The sequence below is a fragment of the Megalops cyprinoides genome, chromosome 4 (genome assembly GCF_013368585.1).
Source record: "Megalops cyprinoides isolate fMegCyp1 chromosome 4, fMegCyp1.pri, whole genome shotgun sequence".
Lineage (NCBI taxonomy): Eukaryota > Metazoa > Chordata > Actinopteri > Elopiformes > Megalopidae > Megalops > Megalops cyprinoides.
In genome coordinates, this window is record NC_050586.1 from 34043538 (window position 1) to 34064589 (window position 21052).

At 38.6% G+C, this 21052-nt stretch overlaps 1 protein-coding gene across 1 annotated transcript in view; it reads left to right on the forward strand.

Annotated features, from left to right (window-relative positions):
* The first annotated feature begins 20313 nt into the window (after positions 1-20313).
* The window catches only part of gc (GC vitamin D binding protein), a 32656-nt gene continuing 31917 nt past the window's right edge, over positions 20314-21052 (forward strand). Inside the window, exons 1-2 of the mRNA XM_036525924.1 lie at positions 20314-20461; positions 20876-20945. Coding sequence (XP_036381817.1) covers positions 20398-20461; positions 20876-20945 — 134 coding nt within the window. The 5' untranslated portion in view covers positions 20314-20397. The remainder of the gene's footprint in view (positions 20462-20875; positions 20946-21052) is intronic.

The following is a 21052-nucleotide window of genomic DNA, read 5'->3' on the forward strand; positions in this document are numbered from 1 at the left end:
CACGGTGTGCGTGTGGGGGATATTTTGTGTGTGGCTTACTTCACCTTTTTTGAACTTACCTCTCTGCTGTGCTTGTTTGTGTGTCTTCGTCTCTACATCACGAGTGTCTGCGATGTCACTTCCACGTCCGGTGTCGTAAGCACCCCTCCCAGTCGTCCGCTCCTACCTGCGCACTGGAGGACCTAGTACCACGATTTTTTTTTTTATTATTTGTTTGTTTGTATTTTATGGATTGTCTTGTCGGTTTTTAATAAACTGAGATTTTCTCTGGATCTATGCTCTGCTGACTTTATTCAATTAAGGGGACCTGAGTGGGGAAGACAACAGTTGTCAACAACAAGGCATTATAATAACTATTTCCTTGGGTGCAATATCCAAGGTGGCATGGTCAAGACCAGTAACCCCGGTTACAATAAGATTTACCTTATTTTTGAAGCTGTATGAATCCTTAATGAAACATGTATTCCCATTCTGCAAATCTGTTTTCTGACAGTGAAAAAAGCCTCTTAACACTATACATGAGGAATCAGTCTGTCTTTACAGCACATCTCCGTCAACAGCAGAGGACAGTTTTGCCTACACATTGACAGAATCCATGAGAGAAAAAAATGCACTTTATCAAAACAACAGAAATAAATCACGACGTACAGATGGGATATCATGCATGTTTATAACACATCAGTAAACACAGTATAATGCTAGTGCACTACACTGGAAAAAACGAAATGTTAGTAATTAATTAGTACTTAATTAATTATACTCATACATAAAATAAATTGTAGTTGCTAAATGTTCAAATTAAAGGACTTGTTTGCAGAGGCCTCCACCATGGTTATGTGAAAAGCAAACAATGACAAGTAAGTAGATCGATCACATCTGTGTTTAAAAAATGTGTTCAGCCTTCTTGATCACATCTGCTTCTGAAGGGATCAATGTAAATGGCACACCATATTGTGTCCTTTGTGTGGCCTATATGAATAATCCCATGTACAACAAGATAGTGCTTTATTTCACAATTTTATTTAATTATCTATGGCAGTGTATGACCTGTTGTATTAGAAACATGTGAAACATGCGTATGTCAGCCTCTCTTTACGCCATTTCCCATCCACTACCAGAGCTACATGTTACCAGCTCCTTGTTTTAAGTTGCTTAAAATTAGTTGCTTGGTAACAAGGCATAAAAGAGCAAATGCATCACACAGAAAAGAGGCACGGGTGCTGGAAAAGTACTTGAGAACCTAGGAGGTATGAATGAGTTGATTTTCTTTGAAAGGGGAAAAAATATTCATGTGTGCTCTAATATGTGAAAAGCAACCAATGAATGACAAATAGAGGACAGAAATTTAATCAGCCACAATGATGCTCGGTTCCAACAGATATGACCCAGAATAAAAACAGCTTGTGCTGTCGTGCTGCTCTGTTTCAGTCAGAATTACTGACAGATTGAATTACTGACATTAACATCTCTGCAGCAGCCCAAACCTCAAATTAGACAGAGGTATCTGTTGTTTTCTTCCCTATTTTGTTTTCACTGTACAGCACATACACTGCATATTAAAAGACTTCATTTTGTAAAATGAACAATATTTTTAAAAATACAGCACAATTAAAATAATGAATACAGAGCCAACCATGTAAATGGAGCGAATTCATCTTGTTTGTGAATGTGATGTTCTTTTTCTCTGAGAATTGCTCCCTTTTCTTTTCCCTGTTAATTTTTAGAAAGCACTCGAGACTGCATATGTACTGAAAATGCAAATGCAATATCTGCCTTCTTGAAATGTAAACTGAACAAGATGTATTAAATGTATCATTTTCCTTGGAAAATAAATCATGTCAGCTCCTTGAATTTTGTCTAATGAACACTTACGCTGTAACATTTGCATGCAACTCTTATCAGAAAAGGTACTTACAGCCTCAGAGTGTGCTGTCAGTATTAACGTCTGTTCATATGTTGATACGAAAAGCTTAAATGGCCTGCCCTTTTAGCAAATATATCACGGTGTAACAGGAAATTATTTTTATAAAAACGATAATGCTGGAATTAGACAGCGTCCAGGAAATAATACATGTATTGAGGCTCCCAAAAGCAACAAAATACAACAAAATTTTCACAGGACATATATTGTTACTCTTTTGTGATAACATGAGAGAAGGCTGAACAGGGTGACGGTCATACATGCTCCCTTTCTCACTCACTTACACAACAACCACTGTTCCATTCCTCAGAATGAAAAAGATGTATGGGTTTTCAGGAAATTCATTATATAATGCATGACTCCTGTTCTTGGTAAGCAGAAGCACATTAAAGAAGTTATTAAATATTTGAATTCAAAATACTGTACATGTGCCTTCAGGCTTCTGCATATTTAAAGCAAAAAGCAGCCAAGCAGGAGAGATGAAATAAAGCCCTTTGGCAAATGCCAAAGCCCAAATCCCTGAAGAGTGAAGTGTGTTACCATTGACTGGCTGGATTTCTCACCCACCCCCATCCTAAGAAGGAAGTTCCGCAGTTCACCAGCTGAGGGCCTAGTACTTGCTTGAGCAGAATCACCAGCTGGGCAATTGCTATGAAGGTAGAATTGTGCCTCAGATACGAAGAAGCACAGAGTAAGATTTGCGCTTGTAAAAACTGTAAAAGTGAAAAACTAATCGCAATTGTAATTCACAGTTTACGAGCCGCAAGTTGTGAATTACAATTGCGATTAGTGTTTCGCTTTTACAGTTCACCGCTTCTTCGTATCTAAGGCATGATTCTACCTTCATAAATTGCCCCTTGACCTCCTCTAGCAAAGGCTTCTGTGGTGTGCTGATGAAAGTAGTCTCCAAAAGATCAGAAGAGGTGCTGTTGCTCTGAACAAAACTGACAGAACAATCATCTGCTCTGCCACAGGGGGAATGGACTGTGAGTGTAGAAGTAGCCCTGTGAACCGTGTCAGGAGCAAGACTGCTGTGATGTGGCGTTGGCGTAGTGGGTAGGGGACTGCACTTGTGACCTGGAGATTGTAGGCACCCAAAGTTAGGTATTTCCCACATAGGTCATTACAGTAGGTAGTCTGTGAAACATCCTGGCAGTGCAACTTTCACAGCAGCTAGACCTCCAACTAGTTGGGTACTATATCTGATGCAGTGTTTCATCTGCACACTACATGAAGTGTAGTACAGCAGTGTTACAGTGCCGTGGTTACAAACTGGACTCTTGACCTGACGCACACCAGCTCTCGGAAGGACAGTGCTGTTATTCCCTTGGGCAAGGTAACTATACACTGAGCCTTGCCATGTAAGCCAATTAATCAGTAAAATGTAAGCTACAGCATGTGCACTGCCCAGGAAAAGAGTGAATTAATAATGTGAATGGAATGAAGGTGCAAGCAATGAAGGACAGCCCCAAGGGTGTTTACAAAGCACACGAGTACTGTAATGTAATGAGTGGGGAGTGAAGGACAGGCAAAGGGGCGGGATGATAAACTTGAAAGACTTTGTGAGGAATGAGAAGTGGAGATTATGACTGTGGCCCTTCACATGGGTGTCTGGAGACAGCAAAGTCTAGTGGGGACTTTAAAAGGTTGAAATCAAAAAGGACTCCAAGATGTGACACCAGAAGCAGCAGTCACTGTGTCATCATCAAATGACAATGACAAAGTTTATTCAAGGGTGCCCTGGAGCCTACAGACACAAGCTCTGTTTTTACTGCAGCTTAGTTTTAGAAAAAGCTTAGGTTGCATGCAGCCTCTCTCAGGTATTGTGTCAGTGGGAAAATAGCAAAAGCAATTTCACAAACATTTGCGTGTCATCTGCATAGAAATGGTAACAAAACATAAATCTTTGCTTAATATAGTCATATAAATACATGCAAAAAGTCAAAAACAGAACTCTTTTGAACATGTTGTTTGGCTGTATTTACTAACACCTGTCTGTCACTTGAATCAATGAATTTTAGAGCCTGAGAATCCAAAGTATTCCATTCTCCATTCTACTCAGTAAACTTATTTTTAAAATCCTGAGAAAAAAAGTCAAGATAAATGTGACACTGCTCAGTGGAGAAGGAAGAACAGGTTGGATAAGTTTGTTTGTGGTTGTGCACTTCAAAACATCAACAGGTAGCACCTTTGGGTAAGATACAGGGATCTAGATCAATTTTCTGAGAGGATATACCTAACAAGAGATTTATTTTTGCTTTTTCCTTTCATTGACTTAGACAAGATAGTGATTTAAATGCATCATGTTACTGACCTTTGCTTGAGATTTTATGTGAACTGATCACCCACTGTAGGTGGGAGGGAGAAAGGGAGTTAGTGGAAGCCATTAGAACCTTGAGCAAGGCAGACCTCTTTCTCTGCATGCGTGCTTAAAGGCTCAAGTGTCTAGAAGGTCCCTCAAAGTCCCAACTGAATGCAAGGTGTCCCCTTGCTGCAAACGTGGATGTCCACATTAACAGTATTCTGCTTGGATTACTCGCCCTTCATACTCTAGAGGTCCCACAAAGGCTTGGCAGAGTGCTTAGCCACATACCTTCATCATACGCAGCTGATCTCCCTCAGTGAGATTGGACTGTACTGAATCGGGCATGCTCTGACGGTGCTGCGGCTGACTTGTGATTTAAATTTTGTTCAAGTGGCTGGGGTCTGGGATGAGGTTGGCTGCTTCTTCTGCCTATGGTTCTGTGTGCCAGAAGGGTTGAGGCTGTGTGTAGTCCTACACTCTGCGGAAATGGCCACCCTCCAGGCACACCTTGCCTACCTTCGTTCTGCCCTCCTGGAGAATATGACACTGACTCACAAAGCCAAGGCATGAATTATGGTGCTTCAGATCACAGTAAGGCTGCATCATATCACTGAATTGAGACTGCAGGCATAACTGAGGAGGCAACGCAAATCCAAAATTCAGTATTCAATAACATAATTGTATGACGCATTGCCTAGAATCGCCAGCAGTCACAACAGGGTTGGTTAAAATTGGAAACAGCAGACATGCCAATGTTTTAAAGCCACAAACCGTGGCCACCTCCGCACAATGCAGGCAGCCAATAAAAACCAAAGTGCATACTGTTATGACACTACGGTGTAATTAAAGCACAAGAGCAACTGCATAAGCAGTGGGGAGGAGACACACAGTTAATGTGAGGGTGTGCAGGGCACAGATGGGTGCCAGAAATAGCTGACATTGTTAATCCTCAGAGCTCAGTGTTGTCTTTACTTTTCTAATGCAGATTACACAGCATGCATCTGTCATACGTTCTGGAAATGTACAAGTTACTAACTTTCGCTATTACGCTGGAATATTAGTCTGTGGTGTCAGGCATAACTGCCTCTCACTTCCTGGGCACCGAGGGCCGAATCTCGTTTGTCAAAAAAAAAGGATCTGTCTAAAAAGGATCAAATTTGCAGACAAATCCTTGTATATATAACACGTCAGATTGGCTCACTTAGTTAAGGTTCCATTTATGGGTTTATCACGTTCGTAGAGCTGGTTGAAAACTAACCCTGTGAGCTCAGTACACTGTCAGTGCTGCTGGCTAACTCCACAAGCATGCTGTGGGCACAGACAAATTACAAAATAAATGTAATAAAAGAAATTAATTGAAACTGGTATTTGGTGAAAGCTCCATGGCATAAATTGCAGGTGAAAACCATCCCATCGTCTGGATCTGGGCTGACACAAACATTCAGCAGTAGTTGGCATAACCACAGCCAAAAGGCTTACTCCCAAATCTCTGCAGTGCAGAAAAACAGTAATAGTAAAATGTGTGTGGTTGTATGTACCACAGCTCTGACTGCAGAGCTGTCTGTGTACCTGTCTATGCAGAGCTGAATGTAACTGGTGTTACTTTCACAGAACCCAGTAAGAATGTAATGATCTTCTGCATGATGGTGTGTTTCAACCGCATATGAAAGCATTTTTGAATGTCAACCCTTTAACATCAATATATCAAATGAGAATTATACCGAATTTAAATGAGCTTGTTGCACTTTTTTGAGCATTTTTTGTCTTTTCTTTTTTTTGCATTGATCCTCATGGAAACATAACAATCTTGTTTAAAAGTAAAAGAGCAAGGGAATGAATTATTTTCACAAAATAATATTCACATTTTCTCATAAACTTTACTAGAGAAAAAAACCTACATACCCAGGTATTTTTCCAACATAACATGCTGGCTCAGTTGAGTTCATTGTTTTTTAATTGAATTTGCTGTTTTCACATCTGATATGTAGGTGTGGAATGCAGAAGTAACACTCAGATAAGAAAAAGCATCAATCTTACCCTCAGGCATGTTGTGCAGTTAACAAGGCATGCCTTTAATTGTTTTTTTTTAATCATTTCTTCCAATTACATGAAGAACTTTATTTTGCTTTGATGAAAGCCAGAATTAAGCTTTCTTTTTGCGTGTCTAAAACAGCATGGCTTATCGTAGTAAGCATTATCGTAAATTCATTTGGAAATTATTTTATAAAAATATATAGTTAAATACTGTTAAATAATTACACTATTTGCCGGTCAAACATCCTTACGATCTCTCCCCTATCTACTAACTTCAGAATGCACCGAAATAAGAACACGGTTGTTCAAAACAGAGAGACAATCTTTCAGTAATAAGTGTAAAATTGAACAAGGACCTGCAATTAAACCATAGTTAATGAACTTACAATCACCTTTACCCTGGTGCAACCCTCCCTAGGAGGCATCATCTCTACTTAGCTACCGGCCATCTGGAAAATGAGCAGTGGATATGGAAAATTGTTTTCACGAAACATCACAGTAATTCCATAAGGACTAAGAACATACATATACAACACATGGACACAGATTGTGCAAGCTATAGCTAATTAATCTATACCTCCTGTATATTTTAGCTAAATGCCAATAAATATGCACCCCGCCCTTTTCACTGGTTAAAACTATAACTAATTGTCATGCAGTGAGATACACTGCAGTGGAAACTCTTTGAGTCCGTTCTGACCGTCCACCTCTTGAAAATGTCAAATCTTCTTCAAAGATTGATACCACAATTCCATCTATGATGGCAAAACAGGGACCCCCTCATGGTTCAGGTTTCCAGCCTTTTGCATGTGACATGCATCAGATTGTATAAGATTTTATTTGCATGTGACATGTGTGAGATTTCACTGCTGTGTCTAAAAAGATTCCTGTGAAGTCATTTCAGGACAACACAAGAGGAAGTGTCAGAAGTAAAGCCAGAGGGCAACATAGAGAAAAAGCATTGACCGTGAGGACTGTAACACTCAAAAGTATCTGCACATTTATGTCAGTGAGGCCACATGCACCATCTACTTTGGGGCATTCCAAATCCTACACAAGTGCTTGGAACACTGCAGAGACCTTCCATTTATTCTATTCTTTCTGGGTAATGAAATTCTGTATGTACTGTATGTACTAAATAAAGTACATTTCTGTATGTGTACCGTATGTACTGAAATGTACTGTATTCTTAGACTAAGACGGTTTTCCATCATAATTTTGATAAATGTAGCCGTGAAATAACACTGAAATCAAAGTTTTAAAACTGACTGACTGAAAATGCACATTTTTATATATTTTATATAACTAAATATTAATGAAGGTTGTCAGTTACCATGCATATGTGATGGAAATAACCTAAACATAAACATGTGGACCCAAGAAGAAATTTCCAACATGTAAGTGTATTCTTGTGAAATATCACTGTGCAAAACAAATGATAAAAATAACACTAATAATCCACCAAGCACCAGGGTCCCCCACCTCAACTGTATATGAGTCTGTGGCTCATGTTGGCCTGACAAACACAACCCTCATAAGCCTAATTACAAAGTTCATGAACTTTTTCTAAGATGTCTTTTTTGAGAGTATATTAAATCAGATGTGTCACACAGAGCAGGCTATGATCCTGCGGTGTGCTTCATTAAGTGTCTGTAATGTGAGGATCTCTCCCAGGGACATCTTATTATCTGAGCCTCATTCTTATTCATTAGACTGTGGACACTACTCTTGTAGGCACAGACACCAAGGCTGGTACACGCACTGTGATTTTGGCCCAAATTTAATTATCAGTTTGAGTTTGTGAGGATTCTTGGGGAAATTTGGTACGTGCAAGCTGAAATTGTACTTCAATTTCACACCTGCACTGGCATGGTGTATCAGGTCCAGAGAGAGAGGATAATTGCGGCAAGTGGATATCAAGCAGTCTTGATATTTTTGCCCATTCCAGTTCACCATAAGGTTTTGTGAGCAGTAACAGACTGCCATCATCCTGCTGACAAAATAACTGTTCAGCAGTAACAACAGTAGCACTGATGGAAGGGATCAGATCATGTGTTGCAGCAGAAAAAATGGTTTAGTGGTGGCAAAGCATGGGCTAAATACATTAGAATATGGCCAGTGAAAACATAGTTCTAATGTTGGTTTGCTAGCTGTCAGCTCTGTAATTGCCAATATTAGCAAATAAACTGAAGACAATGCCAAATAGCCTATTTTACGTATGATGGTGGGGTTGTTTGCTTACTACTGATTCATACAAAATACATTGTTGAACAGAGAATAAAGTGATTTATTCATTATAATATAGCAAAGCTATATCATTTTGGTAACTTATAGTAGCTAAGCATGTCACATCATTTGAAAACAAAAACAGGTGGAGCTTATTTTTATGACACAATGGAACAATTCTTGAAAATACCATTGTCAACTGGAACATCTGGGGTTATTTGAGGTAGGTCCTATTTGAAGTACACTACGACAATGAATGAACAATGAATACGATCTTCCTACAGGTGATTCGGCTACAGGGCACATGAGTACAAAGGGTAAAATAAATAAATAATTCTTCTTTATCTCTCCTTCATGAGGTCACTGAATACTAAAAACCGAAACAAAAGTACAATTTCAAAGACAACACAACAAATTAAAATAGGCCTTTTCTCCTTCACACCCCCAGGCTATGTTATGGTTTTGTTTCATTGAACAATTTTTTTTTTTTTTTTTTTTTTTTACGTTAACAATAACAACTAATACTCACATTATTATTCATTCTGTTGTATCTATTAAAAATAATATGACTATGGCCATAGTGACTGGCAGAGTTCATAGATAGCTATAGAAACTTGTACTGGTGTGTCCGTACTTAACTGAGACAATTCAACACTGGACACACATGTTCTGTTCTTAGGGAAAATTTTTCCCTGCTCCTTGTCTCGCCTTTAGAGTACTCCATTTAACAAAATGATTGATGAAAAGCTTGGCCTTGCATTACATATCACTGTTATTACATTGTAATTACTTCAGAAGTACCATGTCACATCCATGAGAGTATCTTGCACAGTACCACAGATTGACTGACACAAAGCATGGAGTTGCTCGTTGCATCATGAAACTTCTATGGAAACTCATTAACTCCACTTCAATCCCTTCCTCGAATCCTCATCCCCCAGCCCTCTCCTAAGTCCTTACTCAAATCCCCAACCAAATTCTTTCTGCCTGCTAAATGTAAATGTGACAAAAGCCCTGCCTACAAAACATATGACACAGATGAGACAGCTGTCATATCTTGTCAGTATGCTTTGCTGCAGTTCCTCATAAATAGTGGTGCACTTTATAGAATAATACATGGTTGTTTACACAGCTGTGTCCTTATTTCCTCTACCAATACAAAATGTTCTTTAAAAAAATGATCATTACAATAAAGATTCCATACAGAAATGTAATGCCAGTCAGAGCTGATCTGTACAATAAAACATCTTGTAGAAAATTACATTATTTAATCAAAAACCCTTAAAATACATGAAAAAGGTGACTGTGCTACGCAACAAAAATAAACATAGAAAAAACAATTACTACTTAATCATTAGAAAAATAAAACAATAGAACATTGGCTTTTGTCCCTAAATGACATACTTTATCTTGTACTGTGGAACGTGTAAAACTAAGGACAAATCCAATAATATATCTAGCAAAACATGACTAACCTCACATTTTCTCTCAGGGTCTAGATAGGACAGACAGCTAAAAGATAAGGTAGGTGAATGAGATAAACCTTTCAATAATTTTGTCAGATATATCTCAAGCTGTGTTCAGCCCTATTAAATTCACAAACAATATCACAGAGAAATGGGTTCTCCTGGGTGAGTATCACTCAGGAATTTGAGAGCAATTTAGGCGAAATTGAAACAAGTCATTGCATAGCACTGCTCATTTTGAGATCAACAATATAGAGTAATTTAATGATATGAGAGGGGAGAACAGAGTGGTGTGCCCAGGATTTTATAAATGGGAGGGGAGGAATGGAGCAAAGGCTCATTTATGGAGGGCAGAGGGTTAGTGTGGAGTATCTGATTATTCATAAAGCAAGTAGTGACTGGGCTCACAACAAAACGTAGTTCAAATTGATTTTGTAGCATTGTATGATGTACCACATTTTTCTTTTTCCTGGCAAGCATTTTGTTTCCTCTCATAAGGAAACTGACTCATAACGTGCACTAATGCATTAATGCAACCCCCCCCCCCCCCCCCCCCCCCCCTCCCCCTGAGGATGTGATGAGTCTTTATAGGTAATTGCAATTAATATGGCATATGTGTAAATGAATTTTAATTGAAGGGCCATTACAGACTGGTGCACTGTTGATTAAGCCCTTCACTTTCCACTCAAAATCCTTTGGCTAATTAATAAATCACTCCCTATCACTGGACTGTTGGTAAAATACTCAATGTTACTGGAAGTGTAACGGGCCAGCGCTAGTTAAATAATGATAGGATAATCGTTTTTTTTCAGTGACAACTTCGTTCACTTTTTGTAAGAGACACAAAACACAACCTTTTGCTGTACCTTCCTTTTTTGTGTGAGCAGTCATTTCATTAGTAAGGAAACTTTCATTTACCCGATCAGAAATACAAAACTGTACAGCTGGTATCTTGGCCAGGTCTCTCTTGTAAAAGAGATTTTTGATCTCAATGGGACTTCCGGGTAAAATAAAGGTAAAATAAATAAATAAATAAATAATCTTACATTATGTCTTATAATGATTAAAAAGGGAGGTCACAAGGTAAAATTATGGTACAAGACCAACATTCCGGCAAGGCTAGCAATCAGCTATGTGACTAACCAGTATAAAGTAGAAGCACAAAACCCCCGGACTGAATGGACTCAGAATGTGAAAGTTTACTCAAGGTAACGCTTCTTTCCAGCATCCAGATATCTCACTCTGGCTTTCAGGTACATGCCTCTCTGCATAACAGTCTCTCGTGATACCAGGCAGGGATTTTACAGGTGGCTAGTGGAGGCATGATCTGATATAGCAGGATTACAAATGGGTGAAGATCGAGGTCTGAAGCTTACACAGGACTCTCACAAAAAAAAAAAAAAAACATAAAGCAGGGCATTACAATAGTTTCATCATGTAATAAACAGCCTCTCTACCACAGAGAGTGAAGGAGGAGGCCTGAACCTAGTGATGTTTCTGAAAATGGGAAAAAATGACTCCCTTATCACAATAATGTTCGTAATATTGTGTGGGAAGACTCCTTTGTACTTATGGGCGAGACTGGGAGACTGTCAACAGTCTCAGGGAAGAGAATTACGGCTTTTAGGTAAAATGAGGACACAAAAACAGCCTGTGCAACCTTTTGAACTCAAACTGTTTGTGCTTAGTCATTCTTGTTCCAAAAAGCCCAGTTTTGCTGCCTAGAACTTGCCTACATGTCATTTCTCAGAACTTGATGATGACACTGACGTTGAGTGACAGATGCTGCGTTGATTATCTGATTAAATGAGATGAGACACATCTGTAATGGAATGAACCGCACCAAGCTGTGGCCTGAGTAAACCCTGATCCACCCCTTGTCATGAATGCAGTACGAGCCCCATGCACAATCAGCAAACACTTTCCAGCTTGTGCTGATATTATTTGCCATGCAGGCAGACCTTGGTTTAGAGTACTAACAGGTAGGCAGGTAAATATTTGATGATGGTTTCATCAGATATTTACCCACTGAAACACTGACAAAAGTTGTCAGTGAAATTCTCAGACATCTAACAATATGTTAAAAGTGCGAACATTTTTCTTTCTCCAACAGTGTATATATATGTATGTATATGTATGTACAGTATGTGTGTGTGTACTCATTTTCTGCAGCTTTTTCTCATTGAGATAATTGCCTTTTGTTTCACAAGGAGATCAATATAAACTGAAGTATGGACATGTCAAGGGCGACATTATGCTAATTACAAAGATATATAGTGAAGGGGTTGTTCTATGTACAAGAGATTAAAAACATGCATATTTTTACAACAATAGTCAGGTTCAATTTAATTATTTATCATATAGGCGCCATCCCCTTTCTGCCTTTCAATGCACATGGGAGCCCATTGTCATTTGAAAATGTTCATGTTGCCCACTCAGCTGCTTCACAGGAAATTTTGTGTTGCTTCCCAGCTGAGTATTATGTTAAGACTATGTGTGCAGAGCAGTGACCCACTGCAGATTCAGAAGCAAAATAAAAGGTCATGTTCCCTGAAGGACAGGTCAGGTGTGTTTTTAACAATGACCGTTAAAGGTGCCATGAACAAAGGCTAAAGGGCAGGTTCCACCTCCACGGCATACTGGTGGTTGTTTAAATGTAGGCCCTTTCATGTGAGGGCACGTTTCCCAGTTCAGTGAGAGCACTTTGCCCCGATAGACTGTTTTTCATATGTTATCCAACAGAAATGAACCCCGGGGCTTCGAGATGATATCTTGTGTACAGTGTGGGCATGAAAACCCAGCACATCACCATCTGGTAAATCCATCTGGGTACAACAACACTGAAAAAACAGGAGTGCTTGCCAGTGTTGGCTTAATATAATCCTCACATATTCTGTAACTTTTATGTAACCTTTTAACCTATAACTTTGTCTGCCTGAGGATTTTTTTTTTTTTTTTATCAGGCCCTTGACTACAAGATACTGTACTTTGTCTAACAGGTAAAACAGGAGTGTGTCACCTTTTAAGCTTTTTCACACCCAAAATCCTCAAGTGTCTAGTTCTCTCATCTTTATACCATATTCTGTGATCCAAAAAAACAAAACAGGCATATACAGTACTGTACAGACCACTACAGGCTTGGCCTACAATAGGCAGCCAGATGGTCATCTTAGAAAATCCATCCAGTATGCCATGCCAGTAAGAGAGCGGGATAGTGTGACTTGAGGATCATTTCAGCTTCAGCTTCAAGTGAACACTGCTGTAGAAGAGATACAGAGAGAGCTTTCAGCAATCACTACCCAAACATGAACTATTCTAATGCTAAACTAGGTAAAACTTGCAGTGTTACCCATAGGGGTTCAAAAACAAGCAGAAACAGGTGGTCAGGTAATTATCTGAAATCATACCATTAACCTGTTATTAAACCTACTGTAGTTTTAAATCATCCTGTTACGATTGTGAAACAATGGAATGTTTATTGCAATTCAGAGCAGGCTTGTGAACGCGCCATCTGTCTTCTGTGCCCTGGTGTGTCTTAAAATGCTTAGAATAGTAATCGGCCCACAAAAATCCCCAGTCCTGGTTAGCTGAGGGCGTTCAGTCAATTTGTGCCTAAAGGTTAACACACTCACTTGTTCCAGCTAATATTTTTACTGGATAAATGGCTGAATAAAAACTGTACCACTTACACCAATACTCAGCTCATTCAAATGGTTGAAAAAAGTTGCCACAGAGAATCCTGCGTTGTTCACATAAATTTATGACAAATGTTTTATTGAATCCCCTGCCCACATCAACAACTTCTAGTGCCTTTTGCGGGAATGATATATACAAAGTTAATTGATAGAAGTTCGATCTTCACAGCACCAAACTATATTCAAGGCAATTATGAGACTTGCAGAAAGCAGTTCATTTGAGAGAAAAGCATAACATACCTGCTGTTAATAGATGAATTTGTATAATCTAGATTTTTATAAAAAATGATCTCACTTTGTGTTGCATGGAAAAGTGTGAATACAAAATTGAGAACTACATCGAGAAAGTGAAGATAATTAACTGTCTGTGTCTTTTGCTTTATGTATGTTAAGGAATGTAGAACTGTCATCCCTAAATGGCATTACTGATTGGCTCCAGTTAATCACTGACCTTTTCAGCTGTGGGTGGCCAATTTAAATGTATGGAGAATCTGATAAGCAGGCCTAGTCTCCCAAGAAAGTGTTGTCCCCTGGAATTTAATTATGGCTGATCAGCAGGCATTTCGGCAAGTGTTGAGCCAAATATAACTCATTTCTATAAGTTCTAAACAAGATGTTTTAACATGTGCAATTAGCGATAAACTTACACAACACACAATATTTCTCCAGGTCTGCTCTCATTACAGTACAGATACGGGCTGTGGTCAGTACTGCTATATTAGTAAACATGTTCCTGTTTGTTGAATACATACATATGGCGATGAATGCATGTTGCACAAGTTGCAATAATGAAAGAATTTGTGGACTTACATTTACCTCTTCAGTCGAAATAAACTTTGCCAGATGAGTTATATTTGGCTTAAGACTTGCAGGACTTGTACTTACCCATTGAATAGCAGAAATCCAGCTGAAACCTCTGCATAAGTGTCTGTATGGCTGTTTATATTAAAATTAACAGGTTTACATTTTGAGCAATTGCTAATGACAGACATGAATAATATTACCTACATTACACATTGTTAATGGTTGTATTCCAGTTTATTGCAATGTTCAAGAGAACTGTTACAATATTACAAATTTACTGTTTAATGAAGTATGTGAATAAAATAACTGGATACAGAAAAAATTCTTAAGGGTTGTCTGTATATTCTTGCTCCGACTTATCATATAGCAGTGTGCACAGTTCATGGATGTGGGGGGAATTTCTTTAGTCATTTGAAATTACTGTTTGCTTTGTGATTTTTAATAAATATACGTTTAACATATATGACAGTAGCCACAGCGTGACCTACTTTGGCCTACTCTACTCAATATCTCAAGATCTGTCTGCACAGCAGTGAAAAAAATCAAGATTCACCCATTCAAAACTTTGATTCCTTCAGACTGAAAGTGTCAAGTCTGAATCCTGGACAAACCTTTTCCTAGTCCTTCTAAAATTTATATAGAATCATTCGATTGTTGCCATGTATGTAAGTAATGTTGTTCTGCTATGTTGATCTGAATCAGGTCTCTGGGTAGATCTCTCTCTTACCCAAAAACACGTCCTCATTATTGGGGTGTACAGTAGTCGTGTATCTGAGTTGTCTGGTGGTTTCACTTACTGCAGGAAATAATAACTCTGACTCACCATAATGATGTGCTATTGCAGTTTAATTACTCAACATCATCTCAAAGGACACAGTGAACTACAAGACTCAAGTTATTCATTGGCTCATTAATTTTACTATATTAAACAATATATTCATTTAATTACTTGTACCCTATTGGTCTTGAGAGCAGTGGGTTATACAGCAGTTCACATACTGTAAAATAGGTTCTGCATATGAAGACTACAAAGGAAGAAACATCTGATTATGCTAGTAACAAAAGCAATAAACATGGAGAACTCAGTTTATTTTTTCTTCCACCTCACTTGGCAACAGTTTCATTTAATGCCTGTCAGTAAAGGAGTTTTGATAACCATCCTCAAATCGTGTTTGGAAATGACAAGGTAATATAATGGCTGTTAGAAAACAGTCAACTCAGTCAGTCAAAGTTGGAAATATAATTAAAAATGAACAAAGATGGTTATTTTTTGGCACTGAACTGAAACAAAAGCAATCAAGCATGAAATTAGAGGCATGGTATTCGTTTTATTCAACACTGTTCATGCTCCTGCAAATAAACAAATACAAGCTACAAGCAATTTTAATTCATCTGGATTTATTTATTTGTTTCTTTGTGATGTAAGCATTTAATTAAGTTACAGGCTGGTTATAGCTCATTTTTTCCCTGGGGTATAATCACGTGAAGATATTCTTAAACTTCCTTAAAGATTGTGTTCAGAAAACCAATACGAATTCATACATGCAGAGACTGACCAGGCTGCAGAGCTGATCATGATTTAGGGCAGTTATGATGAAAATCAATTATTCTTCTCTGGGTGCTTACCTTTCCTCTTTAACTACCAATAATACTACTAATAATAAAAATGTGTATCTAATCTCTACATTTCATTATACATTAATGCTGGGATCAGTCACTTGTTTCAGTATAAATACTGTGCATGGTACTAAGAGACAGGGACATGAGAAGAAGAGAAACACACATTTTTTCCACATTGAGGGTCATTTTTTTTCTGTCTTAAGTTTGTCTTAGATTCAGCATTTTCATTCACACAGAGGAATTGAACATTTATTTGTTTTAAACTGTGAGTGTGCATGCAGTCTCACTCCCATTGTACATGAATATCTGCCTGAAGACTGTGATTCACATTTTGCTGCATTCTCTGTCCTGCCATTGCATTAAGCACCGCATGTCACAACACTGGATATTTCCACTGTGATTCATCTGTGTATGTATATTTAAATACATAAATATATATTTTTAATTAATATTTGACTTAACCTTATGTTTATCTTGCCTTTAATTGTGAAAATTTAAATCTGTAAACTGTCTTTGGGGATATAATCCATGTGCATAAAAAGGTGCAGATGGAAAAATAAGATTACATTCCTGACAATCTCATTTTTGGCATGGTGGCATTGTGGCATAAAAGCTTAAGCTATCACAATCAATTTGTAACTTGCATGTCCTCATGCAACAATTACCCTGGCAAAGCATAGCATTAACTCCTGACAGGCATTGTGCCTCTTAAGATAATGGAAGATTGGTGCAAAGTTTATCTGAGCTGGTTAAAATTGGTATAGAAATTATCTGCAGGTGCAGCATATCTTAGGCGATCCTACTTTGTCTTTGCTAGCACGTATATATTCTATTTAAAACAAAAACAACAACACATTACCAATTCTGTACTCACACCACCAGCACTCATTAAGGGTAATGTAAGGGCTGTCTGCTTTGACTTCAGTTATATCAGCTTGATTTGTTGTTTGAGTCTCCTAATTGTTCTAAACTTCATTTAATCACATGCAACTATGAAGTCGGTGCAAACAGAGGTTCATTGGAGTAAGAATTTAAACACCCACACATAACATATTCTGTGGGAACAGTTACAGATAGGGACAAATCACGTATGAAGAACATTGTACACATTCATCTCAAAAATTCAACCTACTAACGTGCTTTTTCACTTGGTGTCCCCGCACAGTGCAGTTTTGTCCCAGAATGTTAAATATCACACTGTATGTCAGTTATTTAAAATAAACTGTACTAAAAAGATCCTAAAAAATGTAGGGCTGGCATCCATAAACAATAAAATTGATTACGATCAAAGAGAAGAGAAGAAAGAGACAGTTTCAGATGAGTGTTAGAAACCTCCTGCTGAGGTCTGGGAGTATTTATCCAGTTAGTCCCTCAAGTAAGTGTAGGTTTTCTGCTCACGCTCACTGTTCTGGGAGTGTTGTTAGCCTGGTCTGACACTGTTGCTCATTTAAATTGAATGGATACACCTATATTCTATTGTGATAGAAGTTGCTCTGGGTAAGAGCGTCTGTTAAATGCATGTAATGTTATGTAATGTAATGTTTTCTACTTTTTCGATAACTCTGGCAGACATTTGTCCAGCGCATTCTCACAGTGTGATTGTAAATGTCCGTGTGTACATATAGTGTAGGCTGGTGATGACTGTCCGTCTCTGTTATTTAAAGGGGTGTATTTAGTGATAAGTACCCTGAGGAGTTGGTGTTACTGCTTTGATTTCTTTAGTGATTTGTGTCATATTTTTGCAATGTCATCCCTGGCTAGGCAACGGGGAAAATATTGCCTTGCATGCCGTATCCAACCATGGACTGACCCCACCTCAGTGTCTCCCCATGCCTCTTCCATTGCTTGTAGAAGAGGCAGGATGGCATGTTGTTGGCAGTCATACACTTTTCAATGCCAAGCCGAAAAGAATTCCTCAATCGGATTGAGAAATGGGGAGTAAGGGGGCAAGTATACAGCTGTGAAGTTATTGTGGTTGGTGAACCAGTCCCAGACCAGAGCAGCCTGGTGAAAGCTAACATTATCCCAGATGACAACAAACCTGGGCTGCTCTGGTCCATCCTGTACAACTGCATTACATGTATCCAGGAATGTGATTATGTGTGCAGTATTGTGGGGACCTAGGGTGGCATGGTGATGGAGAACTCCTTGCATACTAATGGTGGCACACAAGGTGATATTTCCCCTGCGCTACGCAGGGACATTCACAATTGTCCTATGACATTTCGGCCAAGTTTTAGCTAGATTGAATCCAGCTTCATCAATGTAAATGAACTCATGAGGCTTTGCAGCTGCATCAAAGTCCAGGACTCTCTGTAACAGAAAATGCATACACTGTACCGTGAATATAGTGTAACTCAAAACACAGGACTACAAAATCTACATTTTCACACAAGGATGGAGGTGGAGGTGGGGGTTGGGTTGGGTCAGACACATTCAGTCAAAACTACAAGCTACAGGGAAGGCAGGTGCCCCCACTAACCACCCCCCACCCCCAGAATGGGGCCTAGGTCACATACTGCTTTGTCTGAATGTATCTATGTAGTGTCAATAGGACACAATCTACTGCCATTACTGTATTACAGTATAGTACAGTGACACTTACTTGCACATAGTCATAGCGAAGGTCTTTGACTCTAACGCTGTTCCTCTCAAATGGAACCCTGTACAGCTGCTTCATTGTAAGTTGGTGCTGACGCAAGATGCGGCAGAGTGTCGATATACTGACACGGTGATATTATGGAATGTTGTGTGATCTGTGATGATTTGCTTTAGTAGTTGATGTAGGCAGATGGTGTTGTTGGCCAACACTATATTGACAATGGCCAGTTCCTGTTCATGGGTGAACAGATGTTGCCTTCCACCCTCAGGAGGTCGTCTGGCAGTACTGTAGGAAATGCAAGAACATGATGTCATTGGTTAGGTTCTTTTTTACATACTGTACTGTCATACTGTACACAGTACCCTCAAAACTGTATTACATGTACTTCACAGCACTATACCTATTTTTTTTTGTTCACTGAGGAGCATAGACCTAATATTGTAGGACTACATTGTATTGTACCGTGATGCAGAATGATGTGCAACAATTACATAGATACAGTCTAGTGTAGAAAGTTGAAGACATACCTGTTCTCCAGTCTAAATGTTCGTATTATGGATGCTACTGTGTAGCGACTCAGGTTGGGCTGGACTCTCTGCCCAGCCTCCCTCATCGTCAGGCCATGATTTATGACATGGTCCACCAAAGTGGACCTAATGTCGTCAGAAATATGTCTCCATCTATTGCCTGGTCCCCTTATTTGTTCTTGTCCTTGTCCTCCTCCTACTCCTCTCTCTCTTCCTCTACCTCTTCCTCTCCACTCTCACTCTCACTGCCTCCATGTTTGCAAAGTTCTCACAAAAGAGGTGAGCTTACCTGAGGTCTATTTGTAGTGCTAAGACTGATTGGTGTTCAATTAGTGTATAAGTGTTTTCATGTGTGTGTGTGTGGGTGTTGCCAGTTTCAGGTATGTTTTGCATTTTGAATAGAAGCGTTTTCCCAATGATTGCAAGAGATTTCATTCTTGATCGAAGTGTCTAATGTAAGGAACAGTGTGTAGTGTTTTGCAAGAAGTGTGTTGCAGAATTGCAAACAAAATGCAAAGCAGAAAATGTGTTTGTACTTTTGGTGCCTTTGTTTAATGCATGGTTACAAAAGTTAAGGTTTTGATGCTTTTGTCTAAGCATTCACTTTCAGTGTGTAAGCAATCGGCAAAAACTGTACACGAGTGCGAGATATAGAATTTACTTTATGCATTACATGGAAATATGCATTGTGAGACTGGTGAATGAAGCAATGCAAATACAAATCAGCTGATTTCACAAAAAACAGGTTTGCAATGAAGAAAATCTTTGTGTGATGAAAAGCATCATGGGCTTACAACCAGAAAAAAGTTATTAATAATTCAATGCCAATCACATTGAGTGGCATTGCCTTAATTAAACTGACCACAAGGTCACTGTTGATAAGCAGCTGATAACTGAATTACCAAATCCTTCATGTCTGTTTGTTTGTGTGTGTGTGTGTGTGTGTGTGTGGGTGTGTGTGGGTGGGTGTTCTTTCAGTGAAAAGAGAAGTAAACGATCATGGTGTACCGTTTCGAGTAAAAAAAGAAAGAACTCCATGACCTACATTACATAATGTCTGTCTGTACACATTGCTGTCAGCCTTCATTGTAGTTAATTTTTGACCCGACAGGTTTAATTCCTTTCAGCTTTAATGCTTTACTTTCAGAGTGTGACTAGTGCTGTTCCTGGAAAAAATTATCACATGTCAGTAACACAATGAGGACCCTTCATATTGTTTTGGTGGCCTTCTTATTTACCTTTGGTTCTTCCAGAAGTAGAGGTAAGAAACTATTACAGACAATTGCACACAATAGATAGATAGATAGATACTGAACTATGCTGTACATGATATTGTGACATATAATGATATGGAAATTCATATTTCCTTAACCTACTGCTTGCCATTCATGCCAAATAAGAGTAATTATCATGTATTCCCTAAATTCTGTTCAGGATTATGTGCAGGATTATGATACTGCAATCAGTAAAAAATGCTTCCGACAGGGCATAGTGTTATACAGTGGAAATTATTGTCTTAAATATAGTTAAAATATTTATACCAAAAAAACATATTTTCAAAATGTACGTATCACAATGCATTGCATTTGTTGTTCTGATCAATTGTGTTCTTGAGGAATGTGCAATGCCGTTTCCTTTTGCCACTTCATGTTCTTTCCACTCTTCCCTTTTCTAGGAAAGAACTATGAGAAGGAAAAAGTCTGCGAGGGGCTCAATACTTTGGGAAAAGAGAAATTCAAAGATCTGTATGTATGAATATTTATAAAAACCTGTGCCCCAAGTGCCATTCTCAAAAGAGTATTTTAGTTCATTAAAATATATCTACAAGAAATAAAGCTTGAATAATTAATGC